The sequence below is a fragment of the Varanus komodoensis genome, unplaced genomic scaffold (genome assembly GCF_004798865.1).
Source record: "Varanus komodoensis strain SLA01 unplaced genomic scaffold, ASM479886v1 scaffold8, whole genome shotgun sequence".
Classification (NCBI taxonomy): domain Eukaryota; kingdom Metazoa; phylum Chordata; class Lepidosauria; order Squamata; family Varanidae; genus Varanus; species Varanus komodoensis.
Window position 1 is genome coordinate 37,846,275 of NW_025336481.1, and position 26,460 is coordinate 37,872,734.

The following is a 26,460-nucleotide window of genomic DNA, read 5'->3' on the forward strand; positions in this document are numbered from 1 at the left end:
TTATGTTAGAATGAAATGGCTAAGGTTACAAATTCTGGAATGTGCAGATAAGAACAGGGAGTATTTGTGTCAGCAAAAGCAGAGCTGCCTGCAAAGTCACCAGCCATGTTATCAGCACAAGACAAAGCTTGAGAAAAGGCAGACAGGAACTCCCAAGCCTGGGATATATATTCCCAAGCCTTGTTCTATTTGTAGCTGGTAGTAAAAGTAGAAAAATACACCATTTAAAAAGACTGTGGTTAGCCATTCACTAGAGAGGCATTATATGCATGCTGAGGAGCAAGCTATGGGTTACTTTCAAATATTTGCAATGATGCTATAATACATTCATTTTTCTTTCAAGAAAGCTACTTCAAATCATCTATTTTGGATTGCAAAGTGGCAGGGTCACTTGTGCCAGTGCCCAAAGCATACATAAATTACTATACAGATGTGAAGGGAAAACCAGCAAGCTCTAATCCCCCATGTCAGTTAATCTGGCTAATATGCAGAGACACTTAGTTAAGATTATATTCATATCTTGTTTTCCTTGTGTCCAGTCTCATGAGCACTATCCCATCTCACACATGTAGTCCAACTCACTACTTTTCTGAATGTGTAGGAAGAGAACACCCACAGCCTACATGGGTAATTAGCAAAAGGATTTGGCAAAGGTTTAGGCCCTCTTCTAGGTGGGGCTCTTACCAATTCTGAACATGGCAACCATTACACAGCTGTGGCTTCCACCCATAAATGCCTCTGAGTAACTGCATGTAAGAGGACCCTGTCTCGAAAGGAACCTGGCAGGTGTACATTAAGCAACATGTTACACCTAGAAGACAATCCCTAAGCTCACTCAAGTTAATTCACCACCTACCTTAGCGATAGTCAAGGTCTTGATTTTCTCAATGTCGATCATGCAGTAATGCCAAGACACCAGGCTCTTCATGTTGATGTACAGCTGATTCCAGAGAGCCATAATAGCATCATAGTATTGTTCAATCCTGATGGGCAATGGAAGGGTTATTTATAGCAAAAAACCAACACCCAAATCTCCTGGTCCACAAAAGATTCAGCTGCTATGAGCAGGTAAGTAATCCCTGCAAATTTCCAGTGGTTCCAACAGTAACACAGGCTCTTTTTGCAGCATGGCTATTATTTGCTCTTAGCACAGAGATTCCCAAACTACTTGCCACCAGGAAGGATGAGGAATGCCTTGAAAAATTAGTCCAGAATAATGGATACATTCAACTTTCAGTGGAAAGGACTGATTTTCCACTCTGCTGAAAAATAAATACTGCCTTAGGATTCCTGTACTATAGCTAGTTAATGGTGGAGAATCTTAGGAGTATCATTAGCACCCACTCTTGGTCTCTGGTGGACTGGTCAAAGGTTGGGATGCCAAGAGACTGGTGTACCATCACAAGCAGGATTTGTGCCCACTGTTCTCAGACAGGTGGGCAAGTTGTGGACCTCCAGAACAATGCCACGATCGAGGTAACAAAACTCTCTGCAAAATGCCATTTCAGCAGCATAAATATACTAACATATACCCAAGTGTTTGGTACTTAAAAGTGACAAAACAGTCCTACAGGTCACCTGGTACATATTAAGAAAATTCAACCTTTAAGCAGCTTTCCCCAGCTGTGTGCCTTCCAGACATATTTGGACTGCAACACCCAGAATTCCCAGTTAATGGCCTTGTTGGATGGAAATTCTGGAAGTTGCAGTCCAAAAGCCTCTCTGGGCTCCCAGGTTGGGGAAGGCTGATTTAAAGGAAACAAAAGGTGACCAGGAGCAAGGGGCATGACTGGTCAGAATAAGTTCTGTCACAGAAACATTCTCCCCTCTACCCGCAAACACAAAGTGTGGATCCAGGAGTTGCTCTCCACATAAGGACTCTGCTTTTTGGAAGGCCCCTCCACTATCGGCCCTTCCTTGTCTTCACCACTGTTCAGTCCAGCCAGGGTCTCCTGGCTTTTTCTGTAGCATCTTCCTGGCTTTTGGAGAGGCTGCCATGGGAAGGAAGGGGCAGGAAAGTCTACCTGAGGCAGCACATTTGAGCCAACTTAAATCTGGATCCAACCCCATATCACAGATTTTGCCTACTAGCATCAAATAAACAATGTCTAGCTGGGGAGATGGGTAAAAGGAGCCCTTCCAACCTCTGTTTTATACTCAGCCAGGCCTTATTTGATCCAACTAGGAGACACAGGCATGCTATGCAAAAAGGGGGCAGGAAGAAACCCCACTTCTGTAAGGCTTGCCACAGTTCAAGTGTTAGGGTTGGGTCGATAACTCACTTGGTTGCCAGGTCCACGGCTAACGGATTCGGTGGCGGGATAATGAGACTGACGGACGGCACTAGCATATCTACTCCTCCTGGTCCAGTCACGTGCCACTTGCTGCGCTCGCTGTTGTCTTTCAAAATGCACTCGTCCCCTTTGCGCATCGTTTTCTAATAAAAGAGTTTTTAAAAAGTAGGCATGGCTGCACTAGAACACCGTGTCTACCTTTAATATGTTTTTGATATTAGGGTTTAGCTGACTTCCATGCTGGTCCATGACAACATGATTGATGAAACATGAAAACATGAAATACAAGGTCATGTTTACTGAATTACTTGTAAAAATTTAAAGGCAGTAGTGTGTACTTAACTTACATTTAAGAGGGAAAAAGGGTCCTGATAATTACTGACATACTAATACGTTTTAGCAACCAAAAGAACTATGAACAGAGTTCAACTTTCATCCACTGAATTTGTCAGAGCCCTTTCAGTTTTGCTGTCATATTCATAAATTCCCTTTCACTCAGAGATAAAATGAATTTCAGTGACATACATATTTATGAGACAGACCCATGAAACACATCCATGATAAATAGGAACCAGTCAATCTTGCCTAATACTTTTGCAAGTATTTGCAATCAATGTACGTTCACTAATAAACTTATGAAACCAAACAATTTCTGTGGAAAAATGAAGCAGTGGGAAAATTTCTGCCCTGCTTCACTGTGCCCTACATATTGTTTTTAGGTAGACTTTAGTTACAGAGCTTATATGTAGGCATACTGTACCTTGTCCTAAGCCTCTGGAATAAGACCTAGCTGGAAATCTAACTAGATATGATTGTGCTTCGCAAATATCTGAGTGCCAGAAAAAGGCAGCTCCAGTGCCTTTGCCCACAAGAGCTACTGCAACCCTGGAAAGGGAGCCATGGCTTCCAAGTGCTTCTATTCTATAGCTCCATGGTGTACACAGACCATCAATAATGTCATCTTACCAGATCTTGCTTGTAATCACACAGAGCCTTGAGAATGATGGGCTTATTGCTCTTGTAATCAGGGTTGCGTGGCTTGAGCTGCACTATCTTCTTTGACTTGTTCATCAAATTCTGCACCTGCCTCTTGTATTCCAGAATTTTCTCTCGCTCGTTCTAGAAACGCAGAAAAGGATAGTTAATAGAACACTTGAGTTGAACAAGACACCCTGCTCCCCAGCACTGAGCTGTGTTTGTTATAGATCAGTTCTGCAACTTCAGGAAATCAAAACATGGCAACTCACCCTCAGGGACTGATGATGGGTTGAATGTGTGTCATTGCTGAACCATGGCTTATGTTCTCTGAATCCAGCTGTGTCAACAACCCTTCATTAGCCACAAACCACCAATGAAGAGTAGGCAGTTTGTTGCTGGGTTGTGAACTGCAGGTTTGTGGTTAACAATGGTTTGCTAGCATGGCTGGTTCCAGACAAGCCAATAACCACAGTTGAACAACAATTCATGGTTCAACAACAACCCATACTTAACCCTTCAGGGTGAGTTATTGTATTGTCTGAACCCAGTCATTGGCTGGATTCACATGACACAGTAAACAACCCTGTGCTGCTTCCATGGCATGTGGATTTTTGGCTGAATTTGCTGGTCAGGCAATCATATTTCCATGCTCCTCACTCTGTCCTCTCAGCATCACCACACATCCCAGCAAAGCCCACAAGTGAAACACCTGCCCTTGGATTACAGCAGCCTCCTCTTGATTGATCCCAAGGATGGTTCCCTCCTCTCCACGCCCAAATATACCTGCATGTCTGTGGTACTTCCCAGCTGCTTGATCCCCCAGAGATTTTTATTAAAGGCAAACAGTTTTGCTGCAATCCCCCCTTTTTGCCTCCATGTATTTTTGTGCGGCCTCCCCGTGGAAATAAAGCAATTAACAACACATCTGTTGCTAAGATGCTGAAGGCAACAGAGATCAGAAGAGAGAAGCAGCCACTTCCGCCACCACTCTTGCCAAGGGACTCTACAGTGTTTTCATACCAGCAATTATAAAATGATGAACACAGATCCAGATGCTGATGAAGCCGTGAGGACACTTGGAAATCTCAGAACCAATTATTGAGTCTTGCTATGATTTCAGAAAAATAATTGGACTACACCAGAATGCTGAAAAAGTGTCCAGATGAGACCCATGACTGGATGATTTCATCATGGCTTCTTATGTCACGCAAACCTGCCCTTTATTTATTTATTTAGGAAGCTTCTATGCCGCCCCATTCGCCGAAGCCTCGGGGCGGCTTACAACAATAAATAAATAATCATAATATAAAAGCAATATAATTTGAGACGACCTGGCCAGAGATATAAAATAAATAAATAATATTAACAATTAAAATGATGTTTAAATAAAAAGGTCTTCGCCTGGCACGAAAAAACAAATAACGACGGCGCCAGGCGGACCTCTCTGGAGAGCGCATTCCACAGATTGGGCGCCACCGCAGAGAAAGCCCTCCTCCGAGTACTTACCCTCCTTATATTATCTCTGTAGATGTTAATGGTAACCAAGAACCAGTGTGATACAATTTATTGTATGCTGGAGAAAAAAAGCCTTCCCCAAACTGGTGCCTTCCAAGGATCTTCCAACTCCCACAATCCTCCAGCTAATTATGCTGGAGGAGAAAATGATGGACCCAAGAGGCAGCCAATAAGGAAAGATGAGATAGCTTTAAAACAACTAAGTGGAATTGGTTAAGGAATACCTGATGATTATTAAAAATGTTTCCGTGCCAAACGTATGACCTATGTGTAACAAAAACAGCTCAAAAGAGGCCACTTAGACTTATCGTATCATCGTGACAAGAAAGCCAAGAAGCTGCCATTTCCCCAGGCTTCTCCTCCACAGCTCTCCTTTTCAAAGCATCCCTTAAGAAAGACCTGAGTGCTTGCTTCAAAGAGTCCATGAAAGCAGTGTCATCACTCAATGGATGAGTTCACATGACATGACAAACCATGGTGGTCTATTGCACAGGATGGTCTATCATGTCATCTGAACCCTACTGGGGCATTTCAGCATGATATATTTGATTTTTGGAAACCATGATAAATGATGGTCTGTTCTATGGTGTCCACACTTCACCATGGTTTCTCTGATCATCGCCATTGTTTCCATGGTCCTGGTATGCAGCTACCACAGAGTTCCCTGGAAAGAATGGCAGTTGCTGCATGAGCAGTTCCAGACATTCAGTGTGGGATTGAATTTTAGGCGAGGTGGTTGATAGGATATGTGCCAACAGTGAAAGTACTGAACAAGGATGGTGGAAACCATGCTAATGTAGAAATCATTTAATTGTCTGTCAGGCACATCTAGATAAAAAACCATGCACCATGGAAACCATGCAGGGTTGCTTGTCATGACAAGTGAACATGACAATGACTGCTTATTGAGAGACGGCTTACATCATGGCTAGCCAATGAGAGCTACCCTGATGAGCAGTCATGTCACCTTAATGACTTTCAAACACAGTGGGTTGGATCCAGATTATTCACACTTAAAAAGGATCCCCAGAAATCTATGGGATTTAAGTTTGTTATGACTAACTTAAGTTCCACTGATTTCAACAGGTCCATTTTGTGAATGACTACTCCTGAACCTGACCCAGTACCTTTCACAGGCAAAGCACTCAATGGTGAAATGTTGAGCCTTGTATATGGCACTGAAGTTGAGAGAAGTTTCAGCATTACAAAACACAGTGGCTACAATACCTCTAATTCTTTGATCTGCTCCAGCAGGACTTGCAGGGACATGTTTTTGTCGCAGATGAACTTTTTCCTGATGGCATCCTGTAGATTCTTCAAGTAGTTCTCAGTAGACTGGGCTTCCTCAAAAAACTACATAGAGACAAATAAGATGGTCTTTATAGGTTGCTTGTGACCACTGAAATGGGAATCCATCCTTCCTACGATAAATACTGGTCTCAGGAGAAACTTTCAGTCTAAATTTGTGGGATCAAGAATGGTTTGGATGTTATCTTTTTAAGGTTAGTTATGTGGAGCAAGTCAAATATACACTGGACCAGTACAAGCGAATAGAAAATGTAGCACAGCAAAAATGTGAATTCAATGCACTTTATGGATTTGTGAATAAATAAAATTGTTCTAATGGCAATCTGTATCTTTCAAGAGCAGAATCCAGATTTAGAGGTTTTATTTAGCAGGCTTTTCTTAACTGACAAGCCATACTTTAAAAATGGTAAGAATGAGAGATATTGCGTGTGATTGATTCTAGAGATGTGTAAGAAATTTGTTTGGGGGTGGAAATCCACTGGATTCCCTGGGATCGGCTTCCAGGACTCCAGTCAGCTTTGCAGCAGACTAGAGTCTGAGTACCAGGCAGGTGCTCCCCAAAAATTGACCCCCATGTGCTGCACAACCAGTGCCCCTCTTCTGTGCCCACCAGCAGCAGCAGCACCAGGTGAGGAAGAAGTTTAGTCACTGGAAAAGGCACCTGGCACTCCTGCTCACAGCGCCTCTTCATGCCCACCACTGCCAGCCTGTGCGGATGAGGAAAGGTGCTAGTTGTGCAACCAGGGTCTGCAACTGTGTGTGGATTTCCTCTGGGCTCAGTTCACTTTGCAGGACTGGGACAAGCATAAGAGGAAGTGCACAATGCTAGAGGGACAGATTCCAAAAGGGTTCCTCCCAGCCCTACTTGATACCCCTGCCTCCTGCCAATTATACAGATGAAACAGAGGGATACAAACCAGAGAGCTTTGGCTACAGGCAGGACAGAAATGTTAATAATAATAATAATAATAATAATAATAATAATAATAATAATAATAATACGATGCTGAATTGTTGGGGTGCAGCCCCTACCATACACACCTGAAAGTAAGCCGCATTCTCCTTGAGATGAACATCAATGCACTTGGTGATCTGAAGAATCCAGCTCCATTGAGTCTGCAGTGTATCCATGTAGGCCTGCCCATTTTAAAAATATGTAAGTTACAATTCATCCTTATACACATTCCATATGGCATCATATTTGTATGTATGTTTCTTTAAAACTAGTATAACTGATGCACCACTGACGTTTCAGGACAGCTTACAACAAAGGCAACAAATAAAGCAAAAAGCAAAGCAATGAAATAGAAGAAAGCAAGCACAAATGGCTTAAGAGTGAGCTGAAGACAAAACTTTGCATGGGTGAGTGATGGCCTTGTCCTCTGCCCTTCAGCAGTCTGACTCATTCCTCCCTCCCACTTTCCTTGACCTCCCTAACTGGCTTGTCTGCAAGTCCGGGAGCTGCAGGCAAGCAGAGAAATCCTCCTTTCACTGGCTCATGATGGCCCCTGCTTCAGGCAAGACTAGTAGGTGCCACAGCCAGGAGGAAACTGAGGGATGGACTTAGCCCAGCACTCCAAACAGAAAGTGCTCCATTACTAAATAATATTAAGCAGTCATCTGCATTAGTAAAGCATCAATGACTACCTCTAAGAGGGCCTCCCATGATTTTTAAGATATGCAACATGTGTGCATGTATGTATCCATGTATGTGTGCATGCCATCTTCCAGTTCAAGGTTCAGGATTTCATTCCCAATTCTTTCACTTCAGTAAAACCTTTGCCAATTTACTTTAACATTAGAACTGTAATATAGGCCGAAGATATACCTCAATTTTGTCTGAAGCTGGATGCTGGTTGAGCACCAGTTGGTCACATTCTTGCTTAAGCTTGTTAAGTTCTTTTTCTTTAACTTCCAGCTGGCTCATACGTTTCTGGAAACAGACCAGGACATGGCATTAAATGCAATTGTTGAAAGGAAATGGAAAACAGATCAATAAGGTCAGACTCCATTATAGAGTGATACTGGTATAATCAGTGTATTTAAACTATATCAGCATATTTGACTGTCTGATCCAGCCTGGTTTTTCTCAAGTTCTTAAGGTTTCCAGGTAGCTAAGAGAAGCAATAATAGCTCCGTGATATAGACTAACTGATAGATGAAAAGTTATCTGACCTGGTTTAGGGGAGCTTCCTAGATGATTCACACAAGTTAGCTAAAACAATATGCTACAAGGTTAGCAAGTTCACAAACCATTCAGAAATTTCATCAATTGAGCTACACATATATCATTATCTGACTTTAAATGGTACTAATATTGGATACAGCCCTTTAGGTGTCCTGAAGGAGAGCAGGAAAACATGCCCGTACCACTTCTCCCCACTCTTCTGGGTCTCAACCAAAAGGAGGCAATGAGTGTAGCCCCCAGTAAAAGGTGTGCACTTTCTCAGTCTTCCACTGGGCAACAAACACTTCTGCAGCTCTTCACTGGATGAGACCCTGCTGCATAAAGACAGGGAGCAAGACTCCGGCATGCTTCCCTTCCTGCAACCTGCCTGAAATGTCCAAAACGGCTCTTTTATCACAAATCTAGCAAAGATCTTTCATCTGCACTTTTAGAAAAATAAAAGCAACTTGCAAAAATTTTTTAAAATACTCAAATTTATGTTAATATAATCTGCAACTTCCGATTCTTTGGTGAACTCACAGAGAACGCCTCTTGTTTCCTGGCAATGTCAGTGTTTCGGTCACTCCAGTCATAGAGAAGCTCTTCTTCCTCACAGTCATTGATCCACATGATTTCCCTGCTAGTTGCTTGGATGATATTTTGCAGCTGACGCAGCTGGTCCATTCTTTCAAAGGAGAATTTCTACAAAACAACAGCAGCAAAGTAATTAATCTTTTTTTAATTTAAAGTTCAGATTATGAAGCAAAGAAATATGATATGAAGAGAGGGATCAAGAAAGCCGGAGCAACTAGTTTTGGCAGCAAATACACGCTGGCCATATTGGTGCTAAATTAAATCGAAAATGCATTATTTATTTTGATTTTGCTAGCCACAGGAATTGCCATAATGAAAAACTGCACTATGAATTGTCGACTTTAGAGTACTTAACAGCTAGAATGTTGTTGTTTTTAAAGAAAAAGGTATGAAGTTCCAGCCACTACGAGCTGGATTAAGTCTAGAGGGTTTTAAAAGCCATAGCACCAAAAAAAAAGTCCAAGAAATTTACAGTTCAAAGTCTGATTGGAATTTATATATGTAAACATTTATATCCTTCCAAAGAGCACAAGGCAGCATACTAGGTTGGTCCCTCTCCACTTTATCCACAAAACAACACTGTGAAGTAGGTGAGGCTGAGAGAAAGTGACTGGCTTAAGTTTATCCAGTCAGTATCGCAGCAGAATACGAATTGGAACATTAGGTTTTCCCTAGTTAACCATTACACCACAGGGAGGAAAAATGGTTGCAATCCAGAGCAAATTAATACAAGTTTTTTGCAACTGGGGATGAAGACTGGAGATGTTTTAAGCAGACACAGGATCCAATTCTTTTACATTTTAAACCTCTCATTTGAGGGTTTTTTTTTTTAGAAAGGTGTCTAATAAATTGGAAGAAGAGAAAGAGCTTCTTGAGCAGATCCACTTTCTCTCATTGTGAACAAAGTAGTGCACCTAACAAAATTTTTGCTTACCACAACTATACTATTAAAAGCACAAGAGTCCTGATGTATGCAAACTGGCAGCCAAACCCTACTCTAAACTGAGATTCACTTTTCATAAATACTGGACTTGAGGTGCAAGTTATTGTGCAAAACAGACCCCTATGGTTGATGATGCATGTTTATCTAGTAGGCAAAATGGAGATTACAAAGCCTTCAGAAATCAAATTGCTCTTCAGCTTACCAGCAGATATTCATATTCCTCCTCCAGCTGGTGAACAGCAGCCTTCTCACGCTGTGGACAAAAAGAAGAAAGATCTTGTATGGCTGGTAACAAGGCAAATAAAATCAAGAGCCACATACGGTGGTCTGGTTCAGGTCTCACAATGATTCATTATTAGAATCATTGGGATGTTTCATCTCTGGGTTGTTTAGTGGGACATACAACCCAAGAATTCTGTGCAGGTGAGGGAGAGATAACCCAGAGTTACAATGCACACTTTACATCTCAGTCATTCATTCAGGAATGTCGTGCCCTTGGGATATTTTATTTTTTTATGTTTCATTTTTTTGCTCTTCCTGTCTACAGTGGGGAAAACTGGGCAGCAGGAGCCAACACACTTGCTCATTTCTGCTCATTCATAAAAAAGCAGAAGTGTTAAAAGAAGAACCTGCACGGTTATAATGTCTGATCCAGGCCACTGTGATAGCCTGCTATGCTTGAGGAATTCCTGTAGAAATGAAAAATTAAGTCAAAATGCATGGAGGCTACGTTGCCCTGGGGAATTGCTCTATGTAATTAGGAAAACCAATCACTGGCAGAAAAGATGGGACTGTACCCCAGCAAGGAGGGCCTGGAGTGGAAATGAAAACAAGGGTAAAGGAAGTCATGTTACAGCTCTCTAGGCTGAGTGGTCAATACTGCATGCACTGATTGGACCCGTCAGGCCCAAGAACCTGCACAGTCCAATGTAGAGTGGAGACAGGAAGAGTCCAGTAGGGAATGGGTGAATATTATATAACAAGGTACCAAAATGTCTAATGCTGCCCCTAGATCCCTCTTGACACCAATCTCAAATTAGAAACTGTTTGCAATCATATAAAGAAGGAACAGATGGTGGGCAGAGAGGGAAATATGCTATTTTGTGCACTAATATTTCTCAATGAAATAGGCATGCCAGTGCTCAAAGGGAGCTTTCATCCAAACCAAAGACATCAGAGAGCAGTTTAAATGGGCAGGGGTCTTTAAAAAAAATCAGGGACTCAGAATCTGTATCTTACCAGATCGGTCTTGATTTTGTCCAAATGCCAGCGATAGTCTCCAATGGCATTATGAAATCTCCGGTGGTCAGCAATTTGTTGTTCAATTGCTGCTGCATCAAATCCCCATTTTACTAACTCCATTTCAGCCTGAAGGGCAAATGAGAGGAAGGAAGAGAGAGCACCATCATTTGTGGCTCATTTATATAAGGTGCCTACACAAGGCAAAATTTAAAAAAAAAAGACATTTAAGAAAAGGTTTAAATTCCAGTCCTACTTTGCCCTGTTGGACTTGGCCTAGCTGTTGCAAATGGTTTCCCTTGAGATGGATCATCCAGACATTGTGATTTCAAAGTGAAGTGGTGTAAAATCAAGAAAGAGTGACAACTTTCCAGACCCCCTTTCAGTCCACACAAAGCAGGGGAGAACACAACTAGATAAAAATGCAGCTTGACAGCACACCAGGCAAGCACAGAAATCTGATCAAGGTTGCTACAGACTCATTATGGTAGCCCAAAATTCAAGTTATCATGCCACCTTTGCGGAGAAGTTCATCTTCAACCCAGGTACTCTTTCTCACTGTATGCGCAAACCAACTGCCTGAGAATACAACTTGTACTCCTGCAGCCTCCACGTCCATTGCAACCATCTCATTAGGGCTTCCATATTTATATTAAAGATTTGTAATAATTTGATTCCAAGTTTCAGGTCCGTGGCTCATCCAAAAACATTCACGCACTTGGTTCTTGATGATATTTAAGGGCTATCTCCTAAAGGAATGCCTGTCTCTATATATCCCTAACAGACCACTCAGATCATCAACAGAGGCTCTACTTGTGACACACACACCGCTCATAAATTAAGGGGGAAATTGGCTAGAAAAAGGGCCTTCTCTGTTATTATACCTCATCTATGGAACTCTCTTCCAAAAGAGATGCGACTGGCAGCCTCCTTACTGTTTCCACTGCCAAGCAAGTACCTTTTAATTTTATTTCAGAATCATGCTTTTATTTGGTTTTTCCCTGGTTTTACTGTTGCTTTTATTGTTGTCTATATTGTTGTTTACTATCCTCCTATTTTCACATTTTATATTGCTTGGATTTTATGTGGTTTTTAGATGCCATTGTTCTATTTATTATATTTATGTTTTGTTGTTGTTTCTTGTGAGCCACCCAGAAAGCCCATATAAGTGCAATAAATAAATATGTGTTAATTTTGGCAGGGAGATGAACAGCTGATGCTTCACTGCTGGTACAGAAGTGCAGTAAAATCTTTAGCTCCTTCCTCCTCATGAAAACCATTTCACGTGTCCACTTTAGAAGAGGGGAACTGAGACAGATACTTTCTTCCTCATGGCCATCCAGAAATCTCAGAAGCTGAGCCTGGCTTAGGAACAGGGCTCTGCCCATTAGACTGAAGTGAAGTCTCTCCTCACCCCCACCTTTCAAAATCAGGTATGAGACTGAAGCAAAACCTTTCTGACTCAGCACAACTGTATCGCTCCAGCAAATTCCACCTGCAGCCACACCTGTGCTTCAGCAAAGTTGGAAGGGCTCCAGCAAGGGATGCCATTTTAGGCTGTTGGTCATCTAAAAGTTACAGCAGGTCCACCCTCCTCTCAGCTTGCTATGAGCCAAGAACAGCAAGGTGAAACATTCCCCTCTCTGTGTGAATGAATGGTGGCCCAATGCCAGCTCCCAGCACTACTCGAGAAACCCAGTGCAGGTGTGTAGAGTGTGAGTCCTCTTATCTGCAGGCCTGATGGGAAAGTAAACCAAAACACTAGCAAGAAAATGGAAGCTCCTGGGAGGAATTACAAGGGAAAACCTTCTCTTGGCACACTGCTTCATGGACAGAATACAAAGCAGAGAGGGGTCAAGATAAAATAAGGAGATTGAAGGAGGTTCTGGTTCCTGGCTCCTTGCTGAGCAGATCAGAGGAAGCTGCTCGAGCTGGTCTAGGGACTCTGGGATACAAGCAGCCAAGCTCACAGGGAGAGCAAACAAGAGTTTAACAGAGGCGGTCAAGGGGGAAGGTCCTTCCTCCGCCCCTTAGTTTTTCCTCCCCTTAATTTTCTTCCTTGTAGCACACTCCCTTTTACTGGTAGGACTGTGTTGTTAACCTTCAGGGATGGAATTTTAAAATGGTTTTATTTGGCAGGGCTCAAAATAATTTCTTGCAAGCATCAATATTTATGTCCCTGTCAAGAAATCATGGGAAGCCCTGTCAAGAGGGACTTCTAGTTATGGCTAGTTGCTTCCTCTTTTCTGAGTCCCCCACTTCTTTGTTCCTGTGAAAAGGAAATTGCAAGAACAAAGTGTTATGAGTATACTGTTAGTCTCAGCCTCTTAGATGAGTATTTTAAGCTTGTAACCAATGCATTCAAAAAGATCGACAACAACTCGGGCTCAGAGGAAGGGGTTTTGCTTTCCACTCCTCCAAACCTTATTCTGAGGCACAAAAAATAAACCCAAAGTAAAGTAGAACTAGCTAGAATAATGAAGGAGGGGAAATCAATCCATTTTAAATGTTTCTTCCCTCCTCACCAAACCCCACCCCCACTGAAATGACACACGATAAGTATGTGATATAACTCTGAAGTTTTGAGAATCCATTCTGATGTCGGAATTTACCTTCTGCTGCCTCATCCAATTCAGACAGTCACTGGTGACACGTCTGGTGTATTCATCCCATCCTGAGCCACTCTGAGATGTATAACCACCACCTTTGGAGCTAGCCCTTCGGACACGGGGTACGCTGATGGCCTTGTAGAGGGCACGCATCTGCTCTTGAAGCTGAAGCAACCTGAAAAAGAAACATGCTGATAAAGGGTAAGCATAGCAAAGGGGCTATAAAGCCAAGTACAGGGAGAGTGAGCGCATACAGGCATGGGTGGAAACTGAGCTACCCTACACTTTTGCAGGCCAGAAGTTTGTAATCAAAAAATCTGGAACAAAATAAGCCATTATTTCCCAGTGCTGTAAACATATCTTGCAGCATCCAGTGATGGTATACTACTGAATATGTGAACGATGACCTAAAAAGCCAGATCCAGCAAGATCATTCACTGTCCTTCATTTCTTCTTAAATAATTTTATTTTAATAACAAAAAATTGGGAAAGAAGGAAGAAAAAAGAACAAATGGAAAAATAAACAAACATAAAAGTTACCAAAAGGAAAAAAAAAAGATTTCTTCAACCAATCTTGCCTAGAATATCAGATATTTATGGGAAATCACTCTAATTCAACAATCACTGTCCTTTTTACAGAATCCTAATTTTTGCACGTCATTAAAATTCATTGTAAATTCTTCTAATCTCATACAATTTTCTCAGAATGTTCCAATCCATTTTACCTATACTTTTCTGTTATTATCCTCAGTAAAAGTGGCTATGTATAATACAATTTCCACTTGTTTTCTTTGACTGGTTGTCCTTCTACTTAGTTAATTAGTCTCACCATTGCAACATAATCAACTAACTTATTATTTCAGTGTTTAATAATTAAATTTCTTCTTTTTTTCTAGGAAGCTACCAAATAAGTGTGTGCACTGAAAATACTTCCCTGGCTTAAACAGTATGGACAGGGGAAATCCTAATGCTGAAAATGAAGACTGAGATTGGAACAAGCCTTATCAGATGTGTGATGCTCCCAGAGAATCTCCATCATTGTCTCGTGGCACTGGCATGAAAGAGGAGGCATGATTTGCCCTTGGCAAGCCTGGAAAGCCTCAGGGGAGAACCCCTTGACTGCATGAGAGCCCAGAATTCCTCGTATCACTCATGGGTACCTCTTCTGATTCAGTATCAGGCCTAGGCTAGGCCTAGACAGTCTGGATGACAGATTCCACATGCTACCTGGGCCTCTTTGGGAGAAAGCCAGGATATAAACACAATGCCAGTACCTTTTCTGGTACAGATCGCAAGGCTGACCCATTTGTCTCATCTCCCTGATCAACCCATCGAGGATGTCCATTTGTTCATTTGCTTGGCCAAAGCAATCCTCCAGCTCCCGATTCCTGCTGATCTGGATGCCATCTCCGTATTTCAGTTCCTAAGGGGCAAGAAATAAAGCACAAGTTACCATATTGCTTTTGTGGTTCCGTTGCCTTAAGTTAATTCTTTGTATGTGTGATTTTCACTTTTTAACTTGCGTTAACTACCCAGAGAGCCTGGGCTATTGGGCAGTATTAAATAAATAAATATTTAGTTCAAAATGCGTAAATATACATGTGATGGTATTTGACAGAAGGCTCAACACATGAAAATAATCTGCTATAGTTCTCCATTAATCCAGATACATAAACAACGTACATATAAATTCATATGATGTTCTAGACTCCATGCTTTAAAATACTTCAAGTTTTCTATTAGTGATGCACTGAAGCCATGAATGTTCCAACACACACACACACACACACACACACACACACTCACTCACTCAAATATACACACAATAACTGTGTTCACATGATGCAGCGACCCACTGGGAGTTGCTACCCCAACGAGTGAACCAGCTAGTCTCTTGCTTGGCAAGAGCACCAAAATCCCCTTGCCATTCTTACTACATTTGCTTGGACACCCACCAGTGCCAGCCAGGCCTCCAATGACTAAGCAACACTATGGGCATATTTCGCACTGGCTAGAGGCCCCCTACTGTGATTGCGAGACCTTTCCGCTCACTGTTGTCTTTTTGTCACTTAAATGTTTTTTCCAGGGATCAAGAAATTCAATTTGGCAGCTGAGTTTTGTGACCCCCATTTTGACAGCCATGAAAGTGCCCGAGCAGCAAACTGGAGGGGCTCTCAGTGGTTGGGAAACAATTTTTTAAACATCCTATTCTTTTCCTCTTTCCTTTCTTCCTCTCTCCTTTTTTTTCCTGCAATGGTCCAACTGCAGTTGTGCACAGTTCTGAGAGTGCAAAGGTGGAAGACTTGTTTAGGTCAATGTCCCGGGGAGGGAACTGCTCTCATAGTTCAGCAGGACTCAAAGAAGTATTTGGGGGGGGGGGGAGGTTTCTTCTCTTTGGTTCTTCAGCAGCTGTCAAAAGACAAGATGTCAAGGGAAACCAAAAATGCAAGTGATCTTTGCTTCAAGAAAGGGGTGCTAGAATTTCATGGTAAGATTATCCTGTTGTTTCTCTCGGTGTGTGTTTGCATGCATGCACACACATGGCTGTCCATGTAAGTTCACTTTTCCAGTTTTTCCCAGAAAGAGCTGTCAATTTTGACAGTCAGCTGTCAAAACTTCAGATCCTTTTAAAGGGTTTTGTTTGGCAGGGCTCATGATTTTTTCCAGACGTTAATATCTATGCCCCAGTCAAGAAATCATGGGAAGCCCTGTCAAGAAACTAATTCTAAAAAGAACTGCAGTATTGACAGCTAGCTGTCAAAAAGCTAGTTCCTGATAAAAGGGGGAGACTTGCATTTTTCTTTTATTGAGGACCTTGAAAAATGTTTTATTGAGTCTTGAAAAATGCATCTAGACTTAAGATGGTCTAGTGCAAAGAACAAAAGGATCTTGCCAAAAAGGGAGTGTAAATTCCACCAGTAAAGATCACTAATGTGTTTGGTTTTTCTTGACAGCTGTCAAAAGGCAATCTGACAAAGGAAACCAAAGAAAAGGGAGGTCCGTTGGAGCTCCTTTGGATCAACATCCAGGGCTGGCTTCTGTTGCATTATGGCATCAGGTAACCCTCCAGGACAACAACCCAACCAAGACTGCCAACTGCCATACTTACAGAACTGTGCACCTCCACTATTACAAAGGCACAGCAATATATTTATTTATTAATTTATTTATTTAGACAACTTATATGCCGCCCCCTTCACATAAGCCTCAGGGCGGTTTCCAATCATAAATAAATTCCATATACAAATGCATAAAAAAGTGGAGACATCCTGGTGAAAATTTAAAATCAATAAAATCAATAAATAACATTAACAATTAAAATAACATTTAAATAAATACTTAATTAAGAAGAATTTTAACAAATTGTTTTCCATGCTGCTGGGGTGCCACTATCAGTGGCTGTCAAAATAGATTATGGAAGCTGGTTGTCAAATCTGTTTTTGCAATCTAAAAAGAAAAAAAAAGCTAAAAAGATAGAAAGATAGAAAAGTCACAGTGAGTCAAAAATGGCTCACAGTCACAGCACGGACAGGGAGACAAGTGGGATATCTCCTGAAGGACTGAGCAGCAGGAAAAAGTGAGGAGGAGGCAAACGACCCAGGATGGGCCTGATTACCTACTAGCTATTCTACAGTTTGTGTAGGGAGCAACCAGTCCACCTTGGCTTGTTTCCAGATTAGCTTGGTGTGATGTGTGGATGAACCCACAGAACTATCACTTTTCTAACAGTTCTTGTTGTTAGCATTTACCTTGTTTTAGATACTTTTTAGATATCCAGCTACAGAAACAGAAATGAGACACGTGTTCTAAGGAAGAAGCTTTTAGTCCAATCTCTTGGGAAATTATCCAGTGTAGACTCTATTGAAACAAATGGGAACTGAACAAGAGCACAAAAAATCCTGGGACATTTTGCCCACTATTTACTTGCACAGTTCTGCCCTTCCAGTATTTCTGGAAATTAAAGGTACTAAGGAATCTCAAGAAAATTGATTCAAGCTGAATGAAGGCTATCAGTGCATGCTAATCATAGTGGGTATGTGTTACCACCAGTATCAGATAGACCAATGTTCAACTCGATATAGGGCAAATTCATATGCTTCTGTTGTTACAAGGTAGCAGGAATAGACCCTCAAGGAAACTGAGATCATACAAGTGAAGGAGAGGCAGCAAGGGCTGAGCAAGAGATGAACAGTGCCTCTGAATAGTTATTCACAAGGCTGGCTTAAATTTGGCTGTCGACAAGCAATCCATTCATTGATTCATCTTTTTCCTTGAGGGTTCCACCCATCACTGCTTGGCTTAGGCTACCTGCAGCCCTTCAGAATTTTCAGCCTACAGTTCCCACAATCCCTTATCATTGGCTCTGCTTGCTAAGACTGGTGGGAGTTGTAGGCTAAAACCCTAGTTGACTTCCCTGAAATTAATCAAGTCATTAATGTAGCTGTATTCCAAGTATTCAACTTGAACAATGTTTACAAATATATATCTGTGTTGCACCATTTGTATGTACAGGGTTCTCCTAATGCATCTTTAAGGTTTTTATCTTTGTTAACTGCCCAGAAAGTTTCAGCTAACAAGCAGCACAGAAATGCAATAAATGAAATAAATGGATACTGACAAGAAACAGCTGCCCTAGGCCAAGGGGGGCTATTGGTACATTCATTCTAGCATGGTCTATTGTGGCGGGCAATGGTTCTTTGGCAGGGAAAGATCTGACCCATTTCTTGCAATCTGATCCTTTCCAATTGGGACTTTCTGCCTGCAAGGCAAGGGGTCTAAATCAGAACTGCAGTCCCTCCATAGCTTCTTGTTAACAAACTGTTCTACAGCACATTTCCAAAGTGCGTTTCTTCAAAGCAGTGAAAACAACAGCAATCTTCCCACTCCCCGGTCAGCACTTGGTTAGGATCAAGAAAGAAACACAACTTACAGGCTGCACTATAAGTTCAGCACGCATGAGGCAATCCGAACAATTTTGCAAAAGCTCCTGAATGGTGTTCTGACGTCTAGACATTGTACCGGTTCCATTTTGACTAAAGGAGAAATGGGGAGGGGGAACAGGGAGAGGGAGAGAGGAAGAGAGCGTCAGTCACATGGCTGTAATTACTCATGAATTTCAAACACAATTTCCAGAGGAGAGCAGCACACCTTATTCAGATTAAAGTGTTGTAACCTGTGTGTTGGCTTCACAGAGATTCTCTTGATATGCGTTGCCTCCCTTTCTTTTGACTCACAAGGGAGCCATAATGCTGAGTCTGCAGCCTCATAAAAAGCCACTGTGGGAACATGCTTTAGGTTGAAAACTCCAGCCTGTAATGTGGTTTCCACCAAGGGATCAAACACAAGGATGTGTCGTATATGAGAGAGAAAGTGCTTAGCCTTAAATATTAGGCAGGAAAACACACGGGCTAGGTTTATATACCACAACAAACACCCGTGCAAGGTTGCCATGGTACACAGTTTTTTACTATGATCTACTTGACACATAATCAAGTAGTTTTTAATTTATCATGGATTCCAACCTCCCTGCTTAGTTCTCCCACTTTTGGCATGTATCCCATCAGCCACAGTGCCTGAAATTCAATCCCAAGTCATATCACTCCCTGCCTCTTTCTCACTGGTCCACATATCAAGGTTAGATGGCTGGAATGGCTTCTGCAACGGACACTCTTTCCAGAGGTCTCTGTGGTAGCTGCATACCAGAACTGTGGAAACCCTGTCCTGGATTCAGACAGCACAACAAGCCATGGTGATACAGAGAAACTATAGTGCAAACTATTGCTTTCTATCATGGTTTCTAAAGACCAAATTTACCGTAATGAAATACCATGACTGAGTTCAGACAACAGAACAGATCAATAATGGCAAAAATCCAACATGGCTCATCATGTTTTCTGAACCCAGACAAGAAGTGTCTGCACAACCATAATAGTTGAGCACAGAAATTCACGGTCTCTTCTCCCTTCATAACCATTTATCTTATTATCCCATCTTTTACGTAATACAGCCCAAAGGCCTAGATACATGATTTTATAATAAGGGCCTCTGTATCAATATTACAGGGTAAGCAGATGATGCAAACTGCTAGCACTGCTATCTGCCTTTAATGGGTTTTCTAGATCCAGTTGGGGAATTTGGATTTCCTAATTCCACAGAAAGCCCAAATTGATGGCATGAGCGTGCCTCCACCCTTTTTGCTTTCCAGCAGACCAAGGTAAAAGGTTTTTAAAATACAGACCTTTATTCAGCTAGGCTGGTATGCAATGCAAAGTGAGCAATAATGAAGTTTTACTGTTTTTACTGTTAACAAGTTGCATCTATCAAAGTAGTGATTCCTCTGACTGGTGGAGATAGCTCTTGCCCATCTCAGGAGTTGGTTCCAAGCTGGGTCCCCCTCTTCCCTTCCCCTCCAAAAGGGGCTGGCTCCACCCTCAGTGAGGCTCATGCTGTTTGTGGGTCAGACGGTGGGAATGTCTGGCATAGAATTGGTCTACTTGATTGATTTGACAATGAACCACTGGACCGGATAAACTCATAACCCTCCCCCTCCAACTCTTGATTTTGAGCCAATTACTAACTTTCTGCTTAACCTAACTCAATGGCTGTTGCTAACACAAAAACTGTGTGTGGTGCGGGTAACACACATCTTATTACTGAGTTCCTTGGCTGAAAGAAATACTAGATTCTTTCAGTAATTAGATTCCATAATAATTGTATTTTAATTCACAATAAAGTAATTTGCTCATGTATGCAAAAATCAAAGTGACTCCTGGTTTTGCAACAACATTAATTTCTAAGGCACAAAGAAGAGACTTAGTAGCATCAAAGTGATGACTCCACTGTGTGATTAATAACATTCTGTATTAATCACCACATTAGTCTAAGTTATGAAAACATGCTCTGGAAACTATGCTTCTGATAAGAATGGCTTGGCTAATCTGGTCCACTTAGAAAATCATCAGGCAATAGCTAAAAAAAATAACAATATGGTGGTGCAGGAACAAGTAATTTTGACTAACTTTTTTACTGTATCTCGTAAACAAATAATACCACTGTGTTAGACTGGTTTGCCAGCATTTGGTCTTGTTGGGATGCAGCCACTATGCAAGCCCATACTAGCTGATTATGGGTGAGGTGCTATAAACTAGGAACCACACCTCTAGTGGGATCAGAGCTCCCAAACAAGCTCAAGCACTTCCCAAATGGAAACACCTGCCATTGAAGCAGACACTTTAGCAAAGTAATTTCCAGGGAGTAGCTAACTTCTGTACCAAGTCTAGCCTGCTACATATCACATTCATTTGTACTGAACTATTCTGCTTAAAAGATATAAAGACCCAGTTCTATCCTGTCAACTCAGACTGACTAGAGCTTTTGTAGATACAAGTGTAATTTCTCTCTCTCTCATATGAATTAATATTATGTATTTCAACACAGTGAGCAAGAACATTTCTAACCTGGTTCCATATGAGCATCTTTTCATATGCTCATCATGTGATGAATGCAGCAACCTAGATAGATCAAACAGTACCTCAATTCACAGGAACTCAAATACAATCTCCTTTTTAGTTAAATGCCTATTATTTTTCTGTCATATTTTAGAACAGGCACACAACCATCTTCATATATCACAGCTTCCACCTCTGAACTTCAGGGAAGTTCCAAGTGTGGTCTAGCCAAGAAAGGCAGTAGGAAAAGAAGATGAGGTGAGTTTGTAGGTGAGTAGAATAACACATCTATCCTCATCACCTACGAGGGAAAGGTCCAGTTGTCAAATGCTCTCCTCAAGCAGGCTTGCCGGGCACCTACTTTATTGTTATTTTGGTGCCAGGAAAAGAAAGACCTTTTTGAATGTTCCCTGGATTTTAAAATCTTGCTTTGGCTTTTAAACCAATTTTAGCTTCCTAGCTTTGTTCCCTGATCTTTGTTTGTGATTTTCATTTGGAGTTTCATTTCATGCTAAACCACATTTTGTTGCATTACTCTTATTTCATTCAGTGACATGCTCTAAAATACTGTAAAGCAGCCTATCCATAAATAAATAGATATACTGCTTTGGCTTTCTAGACTTTCTAGACTCTATTCGCCTGCCATAAATCATCAAACACTTTCCAAGTATGCTACCCATGTGGGTTCCGTTCTGTGTAGTGTTCTTCTTGTGAAACATGACATATTGCTAAATGCATTATTTTTCAATGAGGTAGTTCCTCTTTTCAGCTGAAAGTTATTAAGTTATTAATTGAAGTGCAAAAGCTTGAATAAATCAGCCTTACATTTGGAATTATGTTCAATAAAGAGTCATCCTTACCATGACTTTTGATGTGATTAAAGACATCGAAGATTAAAGAGTAGCATAATAAACTGTTTCAGATGAATGCGCCTTCCCTGCTGATGTTCCAGTATTTACCACATCAGATGCTATCCTAGTTTTCAGTGGGTTTCTTTCATCTGTTAAGTTCCAGCTTTAACCACACAAGGGTCAGTTCAAATAAAGTCATGCACCACACAGAATTAGAAGGGTAAAGCCCATCAAAAAAATCATGTGAGAATCAGTCGTGCATTACATCCAAATCATGCCTATGGACAATGGTTTATTATTTTGCAATGGAGACTCAGGCTCACATACACTCCCTCCCTCCCTCTCCTCCTCTGGCACAGTGGCAAATCAGAACTTCCTACTGCTGCTTCTGATTAACAACTACTTGTTTTATCCAAACTCATACAAACTGTGGTTAGTCTTTACTGTGTTCTACTGAAACAAGCCAGCTTCAAACTGTGGATTATGATGCTGGCTTGTTTCAACAAATCATAGTTAAGCTAAACCATAGTTTAGGGTTTGGATATGAAGCTAACTATGGTGAACATTAAAAGGGCAGCAAAAGCTCCCTATTTCCTCTTCATGATCACTAGACAGGAAAGGTGAGTGGAGTTTGCTGCATGAGGCTCACTTTGGCTACTTCTTATAACAATAATTACAGTTTAGTGTTATGTCTGAACACAGTCTTTGACTAAGATTCTGCAAGCATTTGGCCTTAACAGTTCCCAGAACTGGCCAGCCAGCTCAGATTACAAAGACAGGATAGACAACTACAAAAAATGTTCATCTGTGGTAGGGAAAAGAAACATAGGCAACATTCCAATATGATTTATCAATGAGCCACAACTAAGGTTTATCCCTGCATTGTTGGATGGGATGTCTGTTAGCTTGAATACTGCAGAACTTAAGAAAACATGGCACTTCTGTGACTTAGTTTTCAGAGCTTGCTGTCGTCTGCACAAATCTAGAAACCTGCTGGGCCATGTCTTTCCCTTTGAATTAAAGCTTTGGAGAGGGAGAGTAGAAATGTGGACTGGCAAAGAGGTCTACAGGAAAATATTTCATAGCCATCTATTTCTCTAGTATAAATGGAAACCCAACCAATATCCAGAATACACTCTGATGCAACAGAGCCCTACAGTTGTGATTTCTAGATCAAATTTACAGTTGTGATTTCTAAATCAAGTAGTCACAAAAGAACTTATGAATAAATTAGTTGCAGTGGATGTTGAGGAAACTGTGTCTTCTCTAGAGAAGACAAGAGCATTCCAGATAGGACCACAGGTAGTCAATGGATACTGTTCCAGCACTTAAGTAACTGACAGGAACAAGCAAAGATAGCTTTCGGTGGGTTTAGTGAACAGCCCCTACTATATCACACTGAACACACATTATCTCCACTGTGAAAATAGTTCTTCTTTCATGCACTTTACCACCAAAGCCTTACAATCACATAATGTTCACTTTTGCTTACAAAAAGTCACTTGCATGACTTTCATGTCCCTGTCTGCAAGTCCTTCTTGCAGAAGGCCTTCTGCAAACCCAGAGTGCCACACAGAAAGAATATTGCAAAAGGAACAGTACCAGCATTTGAGCAAGCAAGGGCTTTTCTCCATTTATGTTGACTATACTGACTCCAACCCTGGCCTTGCCTCAACCATGTGCTCTGGGCATTGTACACAATTGTGTGCGGCCCCCAAACGGCACAATCTCAATCAGATCAACGTATATTGGACTGTCTGCTCAGAATGTCACCTAACTTGCACAGATAAACTCAACCCTGGCGTATGTGTGCATTCCTGCAGGCACAAATGGGCCCTGTTCTGCACAGATACAATATCCCTGCTCCACTCGGAACAGCTGCAGTTTCTCTCTGTTCCAAGTCCGTGGGACTTTCGCACAAAGACTGATCCCAAGCTGGTCCTAATTATTATTTTTTCAGAGTATAAATTCTTAGTGGCAGCACATGTGAGCCCTGCCCAGACACACACCCTTCTCTGTGATGGGTGGGGTGGAAAGAAAACTACATCAACCAAGAAAGAGTCCTGGAGGCAGTATTCCTCAAGTCGGTGCACTGCAAGCAATCAAAACCTTAGTTCTGTTTTTTTAAAAAATACAAAAGGAGTTTTAAAAGCTTCTTCAGGATACACATGTAGATTCCTAGGTGCACATATGTGTACACGAGTATGCATATACAACAAGCAATTTTTATGAATCTTACTGATTAGATTTAAGTCAGTATGCAATTCTCCATGTGAGAAAAAGAAAAAAACAACAGATTTTTCCATGTTCACCTCCCAACAAACTTGCTTGAACAGGCAAGGGATTGCTCTGAAAGGCACACAAGACTAAAACACAAACAAAAGAAAACACTCTGTACTATAGTTTAAACTATAGTTTAAATGATAACACTGTTTTATCACTGATGCATCCCTGAAATAGAACCCTGAGATTATACAGGTGACAAGAACTTGCAACCTTAATTATACACTGTAACCCCTACAGCAATAGGAAACCCAATAATTCTTTGGAAAGGAAGGTAGGGCAAACAAAACAGAATGGTTGGGTGTGTGTGATGTATTATTTATTACATGAATTATTTTTTCTCGCCTAATCAACTTATTACCATTTCTTAAGGAGAGTGTAAACCTGAGGTAGACAAGGATCTGAGAGCATCTGAAGAAACATTCATTGTCTAAAATATTAACTCCTGCAGCCAACAGAAAGAGCTAAAAGGAACACCACAGGTCACCTAGAAAAGGAATTCTCACTCTATCAAGGTTTCCCCGTCATCCTCACATCTTCTTCCAACGAAGTCCTTGAAGCTGCAGGGAAAATGTTTTCTAAAATTATTTCAATCCACCAATGCCTACTCCAGCTGAATTTCCTACATTCCCCTAAGGTGTGCACTGGGGTGTGGGATGCTATGTCTAAATTATCCATGACACTGATGTTTAGGCTACACCTTCGAAATATCCAGAGGTATGCTTCCCTTGCCAAAGTGTGCCAAGAACCACACAGCTGTGAACCATCCTATGGTTATGCATTAAATTCTTAACAGTGCAATCCAATGCATGTGTACTCAGAATCAGCTGCAACAGAATTCAATGGGATCTCTCCAGGAAAGCATATAGGATTACAGCCTAAGAGAATGTAAACTTGTTGATGTCTAGTCAGAATTAAGTCCCATTGAGTTTAATGAAACAAAGCCCTGTTGGATCAGACCATCTAGTCCAGCACTCCATACACGTGGCGGCAAACCAGCTGCCCAAAGAATTGCTCCGACAGGGTGGGTGCATGACCTCACCCTGCCCAAGCTCCTCAGCTACTGGTGTGTGCAGGCATGCCGCCTCCGCTAAAGAAGGTAGCATAAAGACCGCAAGCCTAGTAGCCACTGATAGCCTCTTCCTCCTGCGTGAATCTGTCCAATCCCCCTGGGGACCATCACTACTTTCCGTGGCAGCAAATTCTATAGTTTAACTATAAGAAGAAGAAGAAGTACTTCCTCTGTCCCAAACCTCCCACCAATCAGCTTGATGGGATGACCAGAACTGTTCTGTGCTGGTCCCCAGAGTGGATACATCTCCACCAAATATTTAGCATTGATATCTATTTTGGCTAAGCTTATCAAACACAACATACACCACATAGGACTAAAAACTAAGCATAGATCTGTACCAACAGTGGTTACTATTTTGCAGTACTTGTTTTTTTCTGTATGGTGTCATTGCTTAAAATTCCTTTCTTTCCACTTAAAATAGGTTAAACAGCACAAATGAAAACTATCTCATGGTCTTACAAACAATTCCAGAAATGCATTAACTAATTTATTTTATAACTGAATGGACTGGAGGCTATTTAGATAATTATAGATGTTGATAAACAGGAATCATGTATATTGAGATGAAATTAAGAAGGGGGTGGTAGTGAAGAGAGAGAACGTGCAAGATAAATTCCACTGAGATCTCAATAGTGGAATTCTACTCTTTTTGCCACGACAATATAATTATCTTGCAGGGCAAGTTGCCACAACAGAAACAAACATGTCCCTGTAATCATGAGGCCTTGAGTTTCTTTTAAGTTGGAATTATCCTGGTGCAAACAAGTGCCTGAGGCTTCAGAAAGCAGTACCCACTCCTGGCCTTGGAGAATCACAACCTTGAAGCAAATATTAATGTTTCCAGAGCTCATCTGGCACTATCCACCACAGCTGATTCTGCATTTTAAACTAGGAGATGGAGAAATAAAGGCACTGTAAGACATTTCATCTCCTCAAAAGACCTCAAGACAGCATATAAAGAGTGGCTGTCTATTAGGTTAAGCTAAGAGACAGAATCTTTCCTAAGATCACCTTATTATCTCTCAACAAAGGCAAAAAGTTTGAGAGCAAGCTATGTGCTTGTGTACTCTCTGCCCATTCCTACGCTCTCCTGTGCAATTCCCTTTGCTGTTCTTAGTCAGGTTCAGCACCATCTCTAACTATGTTTAACATTAAC

General features: G+C 41.4%; 1 protein-coding gene across 3 annotated transcripts in view; it reads right to left on the reverse strand.

Annotated features, from left to right (window-relative positions):
• Positions 1-26,460, reverse strand: part of LOC123036303 (desmoplakin) — a 59,650-nt gene that overhangs the window by 24,233 nt on the left and 8,957 nt on the right. For all 3 annotated transcript variants that reach the window (XM_044455451.1, XM_044455450.1, XM_044455449.1), the window contains exons 2-13: positions 18,578-18,680; positions 14,922-15,070; positions 13,651-13,822; positions 11,039-11,167; positions 10,002-10,052; positions 8,803-8,964; positions 7,924-8,028; positions 7,137-7,232; positions 6,015-6,140; positions 3,261-3,413; positions 2,283-2,437; positions 857-983 (exon numbers count right to left, since the gene is read on the reverse strand). In XM_044455451.1, coding sequence (XP_044311386.1) covers positions 857-983; positions 2,283-2,437; positions 3,261-3,413; positions 6,015-6,140; positions 7,137-7,232; positions 7,924-8,028; positions 8,803-8,964; positions 10,002-10,052; positions 11,039-11,167; positions 13,651-13,822; positions 14,922-15,070; positions 18,578-18,680 — 1,528 coding nt within the window. The remainder of the gene's footprint in view (positions 1-856; positions 984-2,282; positions 2,438-3,260; positions 3,414-6,014; positions 6,141-7,136; positions 7,233-7,923; positions 8,029-8,802; positions 8,965-10,001; positions 10,053-11,038; positions 11,168-13,650; positions 13,823-14,921; positions 15,071-18,577; positions 18,681-26,460) is intronic.